The sequence below is a fragment of the Rhinolophus hipposideros genome (assembly GCF_964194185.1).
Source record: "Rhinolophus hipposideros genome assembly, chromosome: 16".
NCBI lineage: Eukaryota > Metazoa > Chordata > Mammalia > Chiroptera > Rhinolophidae > Rhinolophus > Rhinolophus hipposideros.
The window spans coordinates 54,991,148-55,009,627 of record NC_138062.1 but is presented as its reverse complement, the minus strand read 5'-3'; the positions used below and the strand labels follow the sequence as shown (position 1 = coordinate 55,009,627).

Here is an 18,480-nt window from a genome sequence, read left to right as displayed (position 1 = left end):
TTCCCTTGTGCCATTAAATGTGCGTTGGTAAGTAAGTTACCTGGCAAGGGTACAACTTCCTGTTGTATCGTTTTGGGCTTCCCCTTGCTAATGTTTTTTTTTTTCTTTCTTTTTTTTTTTTTCTGTTTTTCTTTTTTTTTTAATTCACTTGCTAATGTTTTATTTGGTGATTTGGATCTCTGTTTGAGTGAAATCGGCGTGCAGTTTTCCCTTTCTGTGTAAGGTTTACGCCAGCTTCGTAAAAGGGGGTGGGGGTGTTCCTTCTTTTTTTCTAAACTCTGGAGTATTTTGCCTAGAAGTAGAGTGACGTGTTCCATAAAGGGAGCTGTACCGGGAAAACCCATTTAGGTCTGGAGTGTTCTTTATGGTAATTTTCAAAGCTGTTGTGTCAGTTCCCTTAGGGTCACAGGGGCATCCAAGTTCTCTGTTTCGTTAGAGTGACAAAAATTCCTTCAGGAATTTATTCATTCCATTTAAGGTTTAAGTTGTATCGTCAAAGTTGTTAATAATGTGATCTTCTGATAATATTTTTAACGCTTGCTACATCTGTGATGTTATCCATTTTTTCCCTCCTATATTTACTCATATATGTCCCTTTTTTAAAAAAATAAATCTTTGCCAGAATTTTGTCCGTTTTGTGTTTATCAAGGAACTTTTGGCTTGATTGAACCACTTTATAATATGTATGTTTTCTATTTCATGACTTCTGTTTTTATGATTTTCTTCCCTTTACTTTTTTAAGGATATTTTTCTAATTTCCTGCATTGGGTATCTGTCACATCCCAAAGTCCAGTGTGTAGTATTGTATTACATTTCATTTCTAAATATTTATTGAGTAGTATGACTTTCTTGACATGTGAATTATTTCAAAGTTTCTCTTTTAATTTTCACCCCTCTGACATTTTTCTGGTTATATTCTGGTTATTGTTTACTTTATTGCATTGTGGTGAGAGATTGATGCCATTTTCTTATACACAGTGTGCTTGTATGGCTGGATTTTACAGTTAGGAAATACTGTCTCATCCTATTCAGTCTGCATATACTGAGTTATCTGCCTGAACTGTATTTGTCAGAACTCTGGTGGTGTTTTTATTCATTCTCTTTAGCGTTCTGCCCTTTTAAGTTTTTTTTCAAATTTTTGAAGCTATGTTATAACATATACACAGGTACATACAACTTTTTCTTGAATTATGCTTTTTAAAAAAATTTATTGGGGTGACAATTATTAGTAAAATTACATAGATTTCAGGTGTACAATTCTGTATTACATCATCTATAAATTCCATTGTGTGTTCACCACCCAGAGTCAGTTCTCCTTCCATCACCATATATTTGATCCGAATTATGCTTTTCATTTTTGAGCTTTTTTGCCTTAATCTATTCTGTCTGGTGTTAATATATTTCAACCAGCTTTTTTCGAAAAATATGCCTTGTGTATCTTTTTATTTCCGGTCTTGTTATGTTCTTATGTGTTAGACATCTCTTGTAAACAGCATGTAACTGGATTATTTTTAATCCATTTTGAGAATATCTATTGTAGTTGAAGCATTTAACCCATTAACATTTTTTGTGTTAATATATTTGGTTGTTGAATGTGTTATCTTTTTCAACTTCTTTTTTCTCTAGCTTCCTTTGATTTCAGTATTTTTTTATCCTACTTTTTTCTCTGAACATTTTCAATTTATTTACATATTTATTTACTGTGAAGAAATTGGCTTTAGAAGGTAGGGCAGACATTGCCTTGTGTGTAATAAGAGAGAAGGAGATCAACTGTGGGAGGAATTTTTGTAGAGACCAGAAAGTAAGAAGATTCCTCTTAAATTTTTAAGGTATAATGTATTAGAAAATGCACAGATCTTGGGTGATCAGTTTGATCAATTTTTTGACAGCTGTGTACAAGGTGTGATCAAAATCTATGGTGAATGTTTAAATTAAAAAAAAATTATTATAGTAAAAGACACATTGCCATTAATCCCCCTCAAAATATGCCCCTTCACTTCGAACACACTTATCCCATCATTCTTGCCACTTTCTGAAGCAATTCTGGAAGTCCTCTTTTGTGTCTCTAGTTGATCTGTTGTGGCTGCCTCAATATCCTGAATCGATTCAAAACATTTACCTTTCATGGTCATTTTGACTTTGGGGAAGACCCAGAAGTCTCATGGTGCCAGATACGGTGAATAAGGTGGATGAGGACACAGCGTCATGTATTTATTTGACAGAAATTGCCGTACCAGAAGCAATCTGTGACACGGAGCCTTTCTGTTGTGATCACAAAATGTAGTGAATGCTGCTGCCAAGTGCCACCCAACAGAAAGGTAGGGACCTTCTATACGGGAAGCAGTGCATCGAACCTTAGGAACAGTGTGTGACAAGTTTCAACTTGTTTGGTGCAGTCAGTTGGGTGTGAGCTATGGTTGAGAGGAGGTGTGTTTTAAAGTGTCCCATAAATCATTTTCCATTATGACAACACTCCCTGTCACACATCACTTCTGGTATACAGCAATTTCTGTTAAATAAAAACATTACGGTGTGTCCTGATCCACCTTATTCACCAGATCTGGCACCATGAGACGTTTGACTCTTCCCCGAAGTCAAAATGATTCAGGACATCAAGGCAGCAAGGACAGTGCAAGTAAAGACACTCCTGAAAAAGGACTTCCAGAACTGCTTCAGAAGGTGGCAAGAATGATGGGATAGTGTGTTTCAAGCAAGGGGAAGTATTGTGATGGGGATTACTAGTAATGTGTCCTCTGTAATAATTTTTTTAAATGTAAACATTCACTTTATTGTTTGATCACACTTTGCACATTATATAACCACTAAAAAAATTAAAACTGTAGAAAACTTCAGTTGCCTCAGAAAGTTCCCTCTTACTTCCTTCAGTCTATATCCGTCTCGTATTCTTCCATCGAGGCAAGCATTTTTTTTTTTTACTTCTATCAACTAAAACAAGTTTTGCTATCGACCTAAAGTTTTGTCTATCTGTGGACATCTTGTAATTGGAATCATAGAGCATTTTTTTGTGTCTAGCTTCTGTTGGTCAACATAGAGATTCAGCCACGTTGTGTGTCTCAGTAGTTTCTTTTTACTGTTGAGCAGTATTCCAGTGTACATACCAAATTTGTTTATGTGTTCTTTTGTTGATGGACATTTAGGTTGCCTACACTTTTGGTTATTATGAATCAGTGCTATGAACATTTTTGTGTATCTTTGTGGACATGTTTTTAAAGACTTCTCTTGGGTAAATACCTAGGCATGGAATTGTTTGGTCAGATGGTAGGTGTACTATTATTTAAGAAACTGGCAAATTATTTTCTAAAGTGGTTGAACCATTTCATATTCCCACCGTCAGTATATGAGAGTTGAGGGTGTGCCACATCCTTTCTGACATTTAATGTAGATGGTCTTTTTTTAATTTTGACTGCTTCAGTGGGTTGAAATGCTATATCACTTAATTTGTATTTATCTAATGACTAATGATACTAAGTATCTTTTGCCATGCTTATTATAGGTTATTAAATTTTGTGAAGGGCTATGTTTAGCTTTTTTTTTTTTGAGTTGGTACTTTTTTATTTTATAGGAGTGCTTTAATCTGAATATGAATTCTTTGTTAGGTATATATACTACAGATATTTTTTCCCCGGTCTGTGGCTTGCCTTTTTATTTATTTTGTTCATTTATTTATTTATTCATTCGTTTATTTTTATTGAGGTATAACTGCCATAGCATTATATCAGTGTCAGGTCTGCAACATAATTATTTGATTTTTTTTTTTTCCCCTTCCGCCTACCCCGGCCCCACTCCGGTTCAAGACGCTGTTTCTCAGTCTAGTTGTGTAGGACACAGCTCCCAGGCCCATGCTGGTGTTAGGAGCCTTGTGCTACCCCCCCCCCCCCCCCCCCCCCCGCTGAGGCAATCAGTCACCGGAAGCTCTCGCCAGCTGCCAGCCACTCACACTGGCCACCGGCTGCTGCTGGCAGCACATGGTAGCTCACGGCAGCTCATGCCGACCTCCGGCTGCACAGCAGCCCAGCTCCAGGGAGAGCTGTTATTCACAATCTTAGCTGTAGAGGGTGCAGCTCACTGACCCATGTGGGAATCGAACTGGCGACCTTGGTGTTAAGAGCACGGCGCTCCAACCACCTGAGCCACCAGGCCAGCCCAATATTTTTATATATTGTAAAATGATCACAATAAGTGTAGTTGACAATCATAATCATACAAAGTTACAAATCTTTTTTTCTTGGATGAGAATGTTCAAGACCTACTTTCCTAGCTATTTTCAAATATGCAATACAGTATTGTTAACTATAGTCACCATGTTGTACATTACATCCCCAGGCCTGTTCATTATATACCTGGAAGTTTGTACCTTTTGACCTCCTTCACCCATTTCACCCACTCCCACCAGTCTGTTCTCTATATCCATGACCTTGGATTTTGCTGTGTTCTGCTTTTTCTAAGTTTCCATATATCAGTGAGAACCTAAGGTACTTTTCTTCTGTTGGCTTATTTAGCATAATGCCTTCAAGTTCCATTGATGTCTGAAATGGCAAGATTTTTTTTTTATGGCTGTATATATACCACATCTTCTTTATCCATTCATTCACGGATAGACATTTAAGTTGCTTCCATGTCTTGGTTATTGTCAATAATGCTGTAATGAACATAGCGGCAGAGATGTTTTCAAAATAGTGTTTCCGTTTTTGGATAAATACCCAGAAGTGGAATTGCTGTATCATATGGTAGTTCTATATTTAATTTTTTGAGGAACCTGAGTACTGTTTTCCATAATGGCTGTCTGTACCAATGTATATTCCCACCAACAGTGCAGAAGAGTTCCGTTTTTCCCATATCCTGGCCAACCCATATCTCTTATCTTTTTTATAATAGCCATTCTAACAGGTGTTAGGTGATATCGCATCCTTTTGATTAGCATTTCTCTGATGGTTAATGTTGAACATCTTTTCATGTACCAGTTGGCTATTTGTATGTCTTTGAGAAAATGTCGGTTCAGATCCTCTGCCCATTTTTTAATTGGATTTTTTTCCACCCTGTTTCTCTGAAAATAAGACCTAGCCGGACAACCAGCTCTAATGCGTCTTTTGGAGCAAAAATTAATATAAGACCGGGTCTTATATTAATTTTTGCTCCAAAAGACGCATTAGAGCTGATTGTAAGGCTACGTCTTATTTTCAGGGAAACACGGTATTGAGTTGCACAAGTTCTTCATGTTTTGGATATTAACCCCTTGTCTGACATGTGACTTACAAATGTCTTCTCCCATTCAGTAGGTTGCCTTTCCATTTTGTTGATGGTTTCCTTTGCTGTGCAGAAGCTTCTTAGTTTGATGTAGTCCCACTTGTTTATTTTTGCTATTTTATTTGCTTCTCGTATCAAATCTTAAAAATCATCCCACGGCCAATGTAAAGGGGCTTACTGCCTTTGTTTTCTTCTAGAACTTTTATGGTTTCAGGTCTTACATTCAAGTCTTTAGTCTTTTTTGAGTTTGTTTTTATGTATAATGTAAGATAGTGCTCCAGTTTCATTGTTGTGCGTGTGGCTGCCCAGTTTCCCAACACATTTATTGAAGAGACTGTCCTTTGCTTATTGTATATTCTTGGCTCCTGTGTCATTAATTAGTTTGCCATGCGTGCATGGGGTTTTTTCTGGGCTCTTAATTGTTTCACTGATCTATGTGTCTGTTTTTATGTCAGCTTTCTCATTTTTTTTTTATTAAAGTTTATTGGGGACGACAATTATTAGTAAAGTTACATAGATTTCAGGTGTACAATCCTGTATTACATCATCTATATATCACATTATGTGTTCACCACCCAGAGTCAGTTCTCTTTCCATCACCATATAGTTGATTCCTTTTACCCTCATCTACACCCCCCCCCCACTTACCCTCTGGTAACCACTAAACTGTTGTCTGTGACTATGAGTTTCTGTTTATTTGTTTGTCTTATTTTGTTGTTTTCAGTTTTATATACCACAGATACCACATATCAGTGAAATCATATGGTTCTCTGCTTTTTCTGTGTGACTTATTTCAGTTAGCATTATAATCTTAAGATCCATCCATGTTGTTGCAAATGGCAATATTTCATTTTTTCTTATGGCAGAATAGTATTCCATTATGTATATATACCACATTTTCTTGATGTTATTTGATGACTAAAATTTTTTTAAATTTTGGTAAAGTCTAAGAATAGATTTTTTTATGTGTGGTTCTGTTTGTGTCTAGTCTAAAATATTGTGTAACTCAAGATCATTAGAATAGTCTGGATTTTATGTTTTGGTGTCTGATTCATCTCAAAAAAGATTTTTTTTAATTCAAGTTTTTGTGTATGCAGTGGTAATAGAAGTCAAAATTACTTTTAACCCCCACTGACTATTTCAGTACCTTATTTAAAAAGACTGCTGTCTTTTTTGTTTTAAGTTAATAATATTGTGATAACGATATATGGTGTCAGATGGGTACTATATTTATTGGGGTGACCACTTCATAAGGTATATATATGTCTAATCACAGTGTTGTACCCCTGAAACTAATATAATATTGTAATATTGCACGTCAACTATAATTTTAAAGAAAATTGTTTTAAACTATGGAATTGTTTTGTTTCCTGTTGAAAATTAATTGTGCATTTGCACATCTATTTCTAACTGTTCTGTTCCACTGACATATTTGTCTATACTTATTCCAGTAACTCTTCATTACTGTGGTAAAGTTAGTATGAATCATCCAAGTTTTTCTTTCTTAACATTGTTCTGGCTCTTCTAGATCTTTTGCATTTTGGTACACATTTTAGATTTGGCTTGTCTATTTCCAGAAAAGAAGCGTGCCAGGATTTTGCTAGGAACTGTGCTGTATCTATAGATGATATTCCTCCCCATTTATTTAGGTCTTTAACTTTCAGCAATATTTTGAAATTTTTATTGTCAGTCTTAACACAACTTTTTATTTGTAGACATTTTACATGTTTTACGCTATCATATGTGGAGTTGTTTTGTAAGTTTCATTTTCCAGTTCTTTCTTGTACATTTAATTATTACTATGTAATGAATATAAGAATGTTTGCTGAAAGTAAGGGTAATGGTAAGACAATTTTTTATTCAGAAAAAAACTGTTGAGATTTTTACATGGTTATTGGGAGATTGGAAGGTTGCGTTGCCTAGTATGCGTTTCTTTAGTGTGGATACTCCTTTAGGGTTAGCGACTTAGAGTTTTGAAGGTTACCTGTTTTGTGCACACAGGTCTTCCCAGAAGTACCTTCAGGGAGGAAGCAAATGGTTGGAATCATCCAGAGCTGGGTTTTTGCTCATTCTGGGTTATAATAGAGGGTTAAAGGAATTTGGACAAATAAATAGAAGTGATGGTTCTTGATGAATCTCAGCTGGATAGTTGGGGCAGTAAGAAGAAGAATTTGTTGTTAGCAAGATGGTAGAAATATGGGTGGTCTGGAATCCTCTCTGAAGTGAAAGAAAGAGTTCATGTGAGAAGAATGGTGTGTAGAAGTTTTGTCCAGAGAGCAGATTTCTAAACCATTGTCTGCAAGGTAAAGTTGCTTATAGCAGTAACAAGGCCTTTGCATTGGCCCACAGGTGTGTATGTTGGTGTGGAGACTGGAACATGCGTTCCTAGATGCACCTTCTTTGTGGCTGCCACAGGCATCCGAAACCGTGGCAAGCCTTGAAGTTGAAGACCAGAAGTCTGGGGCCCAAGTGCATAATGAGTGAGGGGTTTAAGAGTTGTACTTGGTGACAAATTAGGTGGGGGAGTGAGTCTGAATCTTCCTTGAGACAGGTCAGGGCTCTCTACCACATTGCCTGGAGGTTTCGCCTAAATAAGGTAAAGGCTTGGGGATCAGACAGAACTTGATGCTCAAAAAAGGAAATATTGGAAAGCAAAGGTCAGATTTGTCCTGTGAGCAGGAGCGATAGAAAGCCTTCGACTTCTCCTAATAGCCTTTTTCTCATTGACTGCAGATGTCTGCTCAGTGTGTCCCATGAGAGCAAGAGAGTAGCTTTCTGGTGCCAGTGCCCTGTTGTTTGGGCAAATTTATCATCATTCTCACAGGATGGCAGCTCTTGGTCTCTCTCCTACATGTGGTAAGTTCTTGAGGTGAAGGATACTCTCAGAAATCATGCTTAAGTTATCCCTGCCACTTCAAGGTCAGGGGTGTGCAAGGCAAGAGGGAGGGCTGCCAGGGGAGGATGAATGAACTGGGAAGCAGTGGGCAAAGTCCAGGGAGGTCCTCCAGGTGGCTGTCTAATTCAGGGTCTTTGTGAGGTGGGGTGAGAGGGGGTGTGTACAGTTGGTGTGAAAGGAAGGGCACAAGTGTGGGTAACCCCATACGATCCCATTTATCATTTTTATAAATCTGAGCAAAGTAAATAAAGCTCTACTTTGTAGAGCTTTCATTTCTTCACTTGTAAATTGAGAGTATAATATCACTTTGTTTATGGCTATATTGGCCAACCTCCCTTTTTCCTGTCCTTGAGTTAGAGCAGGGCTGCTTTGGCTTGTTACAAAACGTGTGTGTGTGTGTGTGTGTGTGTGTGTGTGTGTGTGTGTGTGTTTGGGGATGTGCACTGCATCCTTAGTTTGGGTAGTTTCTTGGTTTGTGAGTGTCCGGCAGGCTTTAATTCTCACGGATCCTGTCTTCTCTAGCTATATCCACCCAGGACCCTGCCCATACCCAGGACTCAGAAATTCCTCTTTCTTCAAAAGACCATTCTTGTCACCAGGATGTGGACCTGTTTGTTTGCAATGACCTAGAGCCTCATATGCCAACTAATGCTGGTTCCCAGGTACATCAAGATCTTAGGGCCCCTGAGGGTGGGAGAGGCACTTCCTAGAGCAGCCCAGTATCGCATGTTAAAATTCTTTTAGCTCTTTAGCCAGGCTTATCAATGAAAGAGCCAAAGAATGTTGTGAGTCTGTCCTGGTATTCGGGTTGTTAGGGGACATGCTGTATGTATCCAGTGTTTTTCTCATAATGTGGCTCAGAGCACTCAGGCCAGGCTGGCAGTAGACAGAGATTTTAGTCCCACGTCAGAGTTACTTTTGAAGCAATGAGATAGGATGAGATCACTTCACAGGGAAGAGAGGACAGCTGCTGACTGACTTCTGGAATAAACGTCGAGCCACCAGAACCCCACACTGAAAATCCTGTGTTTTGAGCCTCTCATACCCAGTGTGCAGCCTCTGCCATCTTTGAACACAGGCTGGGTTCTCACTGCCCCCAAATGTGTGTGGTGTTGCAGGACTCAGTGACGTTCCAGGACGTTGCAGTGGACTTCACTGAGAAGGAGTGGCCCTTGCTGGATTCTTCTCAAAGAAAACTGTACAAGGATGTGATGCTGGAGAACTATAGCAATCTCGCCTCCGTGGGTAATACGGGCATCATTTCTTCATTCATGAAGCTCATGGTTTTGTTTTAAGTACTTGATGTAACCCAACAACTGTGTGGGGATTTGGAAAACAATGGCAACAAGTGGACCTGGTACCAATACCCGCCTTGTGTCTCCCCATGAATATTTAGACCTGTCTATCGTGTTTTCCTGAAAATAAAACCAGGTCTTATATTAATTTTTGCTCCAAAAGACACATTAAGGCTTATGTTCAGGGGATGTCATCCTGAAAAATCATGCTAGGGCTTATTTTCCGGTTAGGTCTTATTTTCGGGGAAACAGTGTTGCATTGACCTTGGAAGTTGTCAAGTATGCCTGAGCTTGGGTATAGATTTCTGAGTTCAGATATCCTTAATTTCTGAGTTAAGTAGTCTTTTGAAGGGCAAAACGTGGGTATTTATAGTTTTACTTTTTATGAAAGCCTTTCGTTGTGTCCCTTAGAAATTTGTCACCATCATTTTGCTGCTCCTAAGTCAGTCTTGTCCATCTTCAGAACTCTGACTTCAGAACACGTGTCTTCTGCACGATCCTCCCTCAACATGTGTCTTTCCCCGTGAGTAGGGTGTCAAGTGGGCAAACCCAGCCTCATCTCCCACTTGGAGGAAGAAGAGGAGCTGAGGACAGAGGAGACGGGACTTCACGGAGGCACTTGTTCCGGTGAGCTCCAGGCAAACACAGGTGCTGCTGAGTGTCAGTTCTCCCCAGGGATTGAGATGGAGGGAGATCCATTAGGAAATGTCACCGAGGGAAATTCGAAAATGCTCATTCTCTTTCACTGCTCCTCCATTCTCTCTTTGGTGTTGCTATTCCTTCATCTTTAAATTTGACATGTCCATGTGGACTTTCTCCTGTCCTTTCATATTCAACATTCCTGATAATACTTTTTCTGTTATTATCAATGTCAGTCTTTGAAGAATTACTTTTTAGTGAGTTGACATAAATGTCTACTCCTGTCTTTGCCACATATCTCATACAGCCAAAATTTTCAGTCATTTTTACTCATGTGTGAATTCTTCCTTTTCCTTTTTGAGGATTTATATTTGCAAAGAAATTCACCTATTTTTGTCACCATCATCCCACTATTTTTTTCTCCCAACAAGTAAATATTTTTTCAATTTTTTTCAGATTGGGAAACTCCATCTAAAACCAAATGGTCCATTCTCATGGAAGATATTCTTGGGAAGGAAACATCCAGGGATGTGACAATGGTAAGATTTCCTTGGGATAATTCTAGGTCTTCAATATTAGGAGAAGACTGGGGCAGCTTAAGTTATAAAAGCAGCCCAAGAACCAGGCAAGTGGCAGTCCCCAAGAGAAAACAGTGTCGGGGACAGTGAATATTACCAAGTTAGGAGAAAACCCTAAATTTAATTCCAAATTTTTCCACTTAGAGTTTTGATGAGTAAATATTTCTATAACTGTGTTTCAGATATTGAGTGTTGAGGCTTGGTTCAGATTTAAACAGTTAAAGTGTGTGTAAAAGCTTTATAAAGTTACACACACGGAGCTTTAGGGCATAGCATTTACCTGTTCTGTTTGATAGAGCCCAAATGGGGCAGAAGCAGTACTTTTGCACTTTAAATTATGACATTCATCATAATGATGTACGTCAATTTTTGTCAGTTTATGTGGGGATGATCCTTAGGAATGTAATGAATATGGGAAATGCCTTAGTCAGCACTCATCTCTCCATCAACAGGAAAGAACTCGTCTTGGAGAGAAATCCACTGAATATGCTCACCTGTTTCAAGTCTTCAACATGGGTGCTCATCTTACTCAACAGATGGGAAAGCACACTGGCAAGAGGCCCTGTCACCACAGGGACTGTGGGGTAGTTTTCAAGAACAGGTCGCATCTAACCCAACATGTGAGCATTTACAATGGGAGAAAAATGCACGAATGTCACCAGTGCCAAAAAGCCTTCACCACAAGTGCTTCCCTTACCCGGCACAGGAGAATACACACCGGGGAGAAACCCTATGAATGCAGTGCCTGTGGGAAAGCTTTCAATGATCCCTCCGCCCTCAGGAGTCATGCGAGAACTCACCTCACAGAGAAGCCCTTTGACTGCAGTCAGTGTGGAAATGCATTCCGAACCCTCTCGGCCCTCAAGATCCACATGAGAGTTCACACTGGGGAGAGACCTTACAAGTGTGAGGAATGTGGGAAGGCCTATGGCAGGAGCTGCCACCTCATTGCACACAGAAGAACACACACTGGAGAGAGACCCTATGAATGTCATGACTGTGGGAAAGCTTTCCAGCATCCCTCACATCTGAAAGAGCATGTCAGGAATCACACTGGAGAGAAACCCTATGAATGCACACAGTGTGGAAAAGCCTTTCGATGGAAGTCTAACTTTAATTTGCACAAGAAGAACCACATGGTACAGAAAACGTACGAATGTAAAGAATGCGGGAAATCCTTTGGTGATCTCTTGTCGCGGAGAAAACACATGCGCATTCATATTGTAAAGAAGCCTGTCGAATGTAGGCAGTGTGGGAAAACATTCAGAAACCAGTCCATCCTTAAGACACACATGAATTCTCACACTGGAGAGAAACCATACAGGTGCGATTTGTGTGGGAAAGCCTTCAGTGCAAGCTCAAACCTAACCGCACACAGGAAAATACACACTCAAGAGAGACGCTATGAATGTGCCGCCTGTGGAAAAATCTTTGGTGATTATTTATCTCGGAGGCGGCACATGAGTATTCATCTTGTAAAGAAACACGTTGAATGTAGACAGTGTGGGAAAGCCTTCAGAAACCAGTCAACCCTTAAGACACACATGAGGAGTCACACAGGAGAGAAGCCGTATGAGTGTGATCACTGTGGGAAAGCCTTCAGCATAGGCTCCAACCTTAACGTCCACAGGAGAATACACACTGGTGAGAAGCCCTATGAATGCCTGGCCTGTGGGAAAGCCTTCAGTGATCATTCATCTCTTCGGAGTCATGTGAAAACTCACCGGGGAGAGAAACTCTTTGTGTCATCATTGTGGAAAAGGCTCCAATGACATCTCTTTAAGAATCACGAGAGCTCAGAATAGAAGGAAACCTCATAAGTGTAAGAAAGGCAGGAAAGCCTTTATAAATTCATCTTACAGACACAAAAGAATACATGTAACTTGGGAAAAATACAATTTGTGTAATGATTGTGAAAAGACGTGAGTGTTTTTTCATCACTTTGGAGATTTGTGAGAACTCACACGGGGAGAAAACATATAACTGGTGTGGAGAAGCCATCAGTGTATATTCAGCTTTTAACATGAAAATTTAGGGAGAGAAATGCTAGCCTGGCATTTAATGTTGAAATGACTTTAGCACCAGCTTGCACCTTCTGGGCACACAAATTAGTACTCTAGGGAAAATCTCTAAATTCAACAACTAGGCCAGCATTTCCTAGCCTCACTGTATTCCTCATGAGAGAAATAACACAGAAGTAAGGAACATGGAAAAGTCCATAATGAGACAGCAAACTGCAGCCAGCTGTTTGTTTCTTGTACAGACCATAATCTAAGAATAGTTCACATTTTTAAGGATGAAAAAGGTGTGACAGAGACCATGTATGGCCCACAAAGTCTAAAATATTCACTGTCTGGCCGTTTACAGAAACCAATTTGCCAACCCCTGTTTGCACAGCAGCTGTTCTCAACAGGGAGTGATTTTGCCCTCCCAGGGGACATTTGACAGCACCTGGAGACGTTTTTGGTTGTTAAACCTAGAGGAGGTGCTACTGGCATGCAGTTGGAAGACATCAAGGATGCTGTTAAATATCCTACAATGCATAGGAGCCCCCCTCACCCCCCAGAACAAAGAATTATGTACCCCGAAATAATGAGAGGTTGAGAAACATTGGCTTACAGCCGCCTTTCAATTTGTGAAACGTGAGTACTCACACTAGGAGAAATTTCTATTTAAAACTTTGAAACTATAATCAATATAATAATTTCAGGAAATGTGAGAACCCACACTTCAAACAATCCCTGTGTGGAGATGATGTCAGCTACGGCCCCCTCACTTGTGCTTAGGAGAATTCATTCACACCCCAATGGAATTTTCTAGTGAATACGAAATTGCATTTGTCAGTTTTTCATAATGAAAACAGACCCTAGCTCATTAATTTTTTAGCCTTTGTTTTTGAGGTGATTCTCTAAATTACCTTTAGACCACATCCCAAAAGGTTTGTATGTAGTATTTTTATTTCGTTTTTGATAGTGTGTTAATTTCACTTTGGGTGACTTTCTTGACCAATGAACTCTGAAAAATCTCATGTACTGTGTAATGTGGGTATTTTTAGTACCTTTTTGTTACAAGTATCTAATTTAAATGAATTGTGATCAGATGATGCCTTCATTAGCTGGATCCTTTAGGACGTTCTTAGCTTCTTGTTTAGCCAGGAGTGGTATATACTTCTAGTTGCTTCCCCAGTATCTCATCTTCCATATCAAGAAAACCCAGATTTTGTCAAACTAGTATGTTATGCTATTTTAAAAGTCAGGTTTTGTTGCAACTAGTATAGTCCACTGACTGTACTACTGACAAATACGGAGATGTTACTGTGTGGGCACTGAGAACGGTCTTGAAAAAGATCATTCTTACCTGGGTTCCTCCCCACATGGTTTTTTGTTTTTTTTTTTTCCCTTTCCCCTGCTTCTCACCTTGCAAGGAGATCCAGTACCTAGTGTGAAAAGAGCTACTTTGTGACCAAGAGGATGCAACCCAGGGGCTAAAGAGGAGCCTGCAGAAAATCACAAGTGATTCTGGCCTGCCCAGTGGCTTCTTTGAGTGTCCACACTAGCCGTGGATTTGTTATTTCCAGACTTCCTAGTACATGAGAAAAATAAAACTGATTATGGGTCCAAGCTGCTTTGGATAGTTCATTTATTTCTATTTAATTGTTTTTCTTGTTGATGGGGGAGGGCTCTGCTACCCCCTGGATGCTGTCTGTAATGCGTTCACCTGATCATTAGTGAGCTTTTATAACTGCTACACGGGTGCGTATAATCTGCTATGCTTTTAATTGTTGGATATGGAGTTTTAAATTCTTTAAACCAAGTTTTTTAAATTGTATTTCAAATCTTTGATGTATTTAAACATTTATTTTCCTGACTTCTTGTATCGAAGAACAGTGTTAATTTTCACAAACACCCTAAGAAGCAGGTGCCATAGTGTCTTCCTTTTGCATATGGAGAAATCTAAGAGAAGTATAGGTGACTTGTCTGCAGTCAGCCTGTTAACAGGTAGGTGGCAGTGCTTGGATTTGAGCCCTGGTGTCTGGCTCCAGAGTCTGTATTTCTTATAGGTCAGACCTCGTTCTGTGCCCCAAGCCTACAGAGTGAATCAGAGTATTTGCCTTTGTGGTGCTTACATTCTACATGGGATTGAGGCACCTGATGAATGAGTAAATATATTGTATCTCAGATGGCGGTCAGTGCAATGAAGGAAAAATGAAGCCTGTGATGATGAGAAGGAACGTGGGATTTAGTGGAGCTATGGGGCAGGTAGGGAAAGCCTTTCATTTCAGGGGATGTTTGAGCAGAGATGTAAAGGAACTGCAAGCGTAGGCCGTGTTGTAATGTGGGGAAGAGCAGCACGCTGGCAATTCAGAGGCCATGAAGGACAGTTGTGCTTGGGGATGGCCACGTGCTAGGGACAAAGGGACCAGTGTGACGGAGTGGATCAGGCTTGCGAGTTGCAGAAGAAGACGAGGTGAGAGCTAGATCAGGAGCCTGGTCATGGGGACATCTTGTGGGTTAACTTGAAGGGCTCTGCCTTTCATGATCAATGTGTTGGGAAGTCAGTGGAGGGTTTTGGAAAGGGTGACAACTATCCAGTTTCTGTTTTTAAAGGATCACAGTGGCTTCTGGGTTGATAACGCTAAATAGAGGAACAAGGTACAAACACACTTGTTAGAAGGCCATTGCAGAATTCAAGTTAGATAAAATGGGGGGCAGATTATTAATAAGAGTCACAGTGATGACGATGGCCGTAGTTTCTTTTTAACTTCCAGATAGTGATTCTTGGTTTTATTATCCCACAACGTACTGCCTTTTTCTACTGCTGATGTACCGTTAGTTACTGGACTGTTTCCATTTTTCCCAGTTATGAACAATGCTGCTTTAAGAAATTGTATACATACCCTCTGGAGGATTGGTGAGTTTTTCCAGGAGTGTGAAATTCCTGGGTTGTAAGCTCTGCGCATGTTGTATTTATCAGTATAATGCCAAAGTCATTTCTACAATGTTTGTATACTGACATTTTGTGTATGTGTGGTAACATTAAAACAGGTGTTACTAAAACGCAGAAGTGCTTAATTCATACATGTATAGCTAAATGATCCCATGAACACATCCATGTGATGAGGCAAAAAAGTGTTACCAGGAGTCCTGATACCTCTTCTTGTCTCATCCGAATGACAAACCCTTCTCTACTCTCTGCAGGTGACCAATATTCTAACCGACATAGCTTGGGTTTTTTGTTTCTTAATCCTTACAAATGGAACCACACAGTATATGTTCTTTTGTGTGTCTTAATTTTTCCGAATATCTTTGTGAAACTAATCCATGCTGTTTTGAGTATCCCTAGCTAATACATTTTACTATGTGCCATTATTTGAATATTCCCCAAGTTGTTGAAGCAGGTTGTGTTGATGGACATTTGACTTTTCAGCTTGGGGCTATTTGTGAATAATGCTGCTATGAGCTATTTTAACATTTCTGATAGTGCATGAGAATATGTATTTCTCTTGGGTGTGTACCCTGGACTGAAATTGCTGGGTCATATGGGATCCATATGTTTATTTTTCATGGATGATGCCAGTTTTCCAAAGTGATTGTGCAAATTTGTTTTCCAAGAAGCTATTTTATTGAGTTGAATAAGATGGCACTAAAGTTGCCTGCCTTTTTCTTACTAATTTATGTATTCCAGATGTGAGCCCTATGGGTGGATATGTTTTGTAAATATGTTGTCCCATTCTGGCTTGTCTCTTCCATGTTTTTTTTATTTTGTCTTCCTCTTCTGCCCCCACCCCCTCCCCACTCCGGTTCAAGCTGTTGTTTCGCAGTCCAGGCGTGGAGGACACAACTCCCTGGCCCATGGTGGCATTATGAGCCTTGCGCTCCCCCCGGCTGAGGCAGTTGGTCGACCACTCACAGCAGCTCTCGCCAGCTGCTGGCCACTCATGATGGCTGCTGGTCACTCACGCTGGCCACAGGCCACTCATGGCAGCACATGGTAGCCCATGGCAGCACACAGCAGCCCATGGCCGCTCACGCTGGCTGCCGGCCACTCACCCTGGGCACCGGCCACTCCTGGCAGCACGCAACAGCCCACGGCAGCTTACACCGACCTCCGGCTGCTCACGGCAGTCCAGCTCTAGAGAGAGCTGTTGTTCACAGTCTTAGCTGTAGAGGGTGCAGCTCACTGGCCCATGTGGGAATCGAACCTGCAACCTCAGCCTTAGGAGCATGGAGCTCCAACCGCCTGAGCCACCGGGCCAGTCTTCCATGTTTTAATTGGTATTTTTTTTGATGAAATGAGTTCTTAATTTTAATGTCATCTAATCTTTATGGACAGTACTCTTCTGTTCCTATGTAAGAAATATTTGACTACCCTGCAGGCAAGAACATGTTCTACATTTTCTTCAAGTTTTATTGTTTCAGTATACACGTTTAGATCTACAATCCACCTGGAACTGATTTTTTGTGCATTTTATAAGGTAGGATTAAGTTTTCTTTTTTCTACGTTGACCCAGATCATTTATTTAAAAAGTGCATCTTTGCCCCGGACATTTGAGAGGTCACCATTGTCACATACTGAAATTCTGTATGTATTTGGCCTAACTCTGAATTTCTTCTATTCTATTGATCTACGTGTTCATACACCATCCACAGTGTTTACTTTTTTTTAATTAAAGTTTGTTGGGGTGACAGTTGTTAGTAAAGCTACATAGATTTCAGGTGTACAATTCTGTATTACATCATCTATAAATCCCATTGTGTGTTCACCACCCAGAGTCAGTTCTCCTTCCATCACCATATATTTGATCCCTTTTACTCTCATCTACAACCCTCTTCCTCCCTTATTCCTTGGTAACCCCTAAACTATTGTCTATATCAGTCTTTGTTTGTCTTGTTCCTTGGTTGCTTTCAGTTTTATGTCCCACATATCATGAAATCATGGTTCTCGACTTTTTGTGTGTGACCTATTTCGCTTAGCATAATGATCTCAAGATCCATCAATGTTGTCACAAATGGCACTATTTCATCTTTTGTTATGGCAGAATAGTATTCCATTGTGTATATATACCACATCTTGTTTATCCAATCGCCTATTAAAGGACACGTTGGTTGTTTCCACATCTTGGCCACCATAAATAAAGCTGCAATGAACATTGGTGCACATACATCTTTGTAGATAAATGTTTTCAGATTTTTTGGGTAGATACCCAGGAGAGGGATTGCTGGGTCATATGGTAATTCTATTCTTAATTTTTTGAGGAACCTCCACACTGCCTTCCATAGCGGCTGCACCAGTCTGCATTCCCACCAACAGTGTATGAGGGTTCCTTTTTCTCCACAGCCTCTCCAACACTTGTTACTATTTGTCTTGTTGATAGCAGAGAAATGTAAATCAAAACCACAATGAGATATCACCTCACACCAGTTAGAATGGCTATCATTAACAACGCAGTGTTTACATTTTCAGAGGCTTTATAATAAGTTTTGATGTCTGAAGGACTAGTTCCCCCTCATGCTTTTTCAGTGTTTCCCTAGGTATTATGCTTGCTTGTTGTTGTTTTTTATATGCACTTTCCTATTATCATGTCTAGTTCCATGATATTAGCTGGTTGGTATTTTTATTGGCAATGCCTGAAATTTATGAGTTCATTTGGGGAGACTTAATTTCTCTATAATGTTGTCTTATCCAAGAACGGGGATGTCTTTCCATTTGTTTAAGTCTACTATAGTGTTTGTCAGGAATGTTTAAAATTTTTCCTTATAACAAGTTTTTGTTGTTTTCCCTAAGTATTTAATCCTTTATTGTAAAG

At 39.8% G+C, this 18,480-nt stretch overlaps 1 protein-coding gene across 2 annotated transcripts; it reads left to right on the top strand.

The window, feature by feature from the left end:
• ZNF317 (zinc finger protein 317) lies at positions 1 to 15,726 on the top strand. 2 transcript variants are annotated; one of them, XM_081077482.1, is made up of 7 exons: positions 1 to 27; positions 7,999 to 8,121; positions 8,684 to 8,823; positions 9,280 to 9,406; positions 9,988 to 10,083; positions 10,552 to 10,634; positions 11,126 to 15,726. In XM_081077482.1, exons 2-7 carry the CDS (start codon positions 8,091 to 8,093, stop codon positions 12,443 to 12,445), a joined length of 1,797 nt encoding a protein of 598 aa, XP_080933608.1. In that variant the 5' UTR covers positions 1 to 27; positions 7,999 to 8,090; the 3' UTR covers positions 12,446 to 15,726. The 2 variants fall into 2 exon arrangements, with proteins under 2 accessions (XP_080933608.1, XP_080933609.1); XM_081077483.1 differs by lacking the exon at positions 1 to 27 and adding an exon at positions 2,301 to 2,318.
• Positions 15,727 to 18,480: the final 2,754 nt, after the last annotated feature.

What these genes read in the sequence shown, in the direction of transcription:
- ZNF317 (XM_081077482.1), top strand. Translation starts at nt 8,091, where the DNA reads ATGGCAGCTCTTGGTCTCTCTCCTACATGTG. An exon ending in TGGTCTCTCTCCTACATGTG is followed by an intron (nt 8,122 to 8,683) that starts GTAAGTTCTTGA and finishes TGTCTTCTCTAG; the next exon opens with CTATATCCACCCAGGACCCT. An exon ending in CATCCAGGGATGTGACAATG is followed by an intron (nt 10,635 to 11,125) that starts GTAAGATTTCCT and finishes CTCCATCAACAG; the next exon opens with GAAAGAACTCGTCTTGGAGA.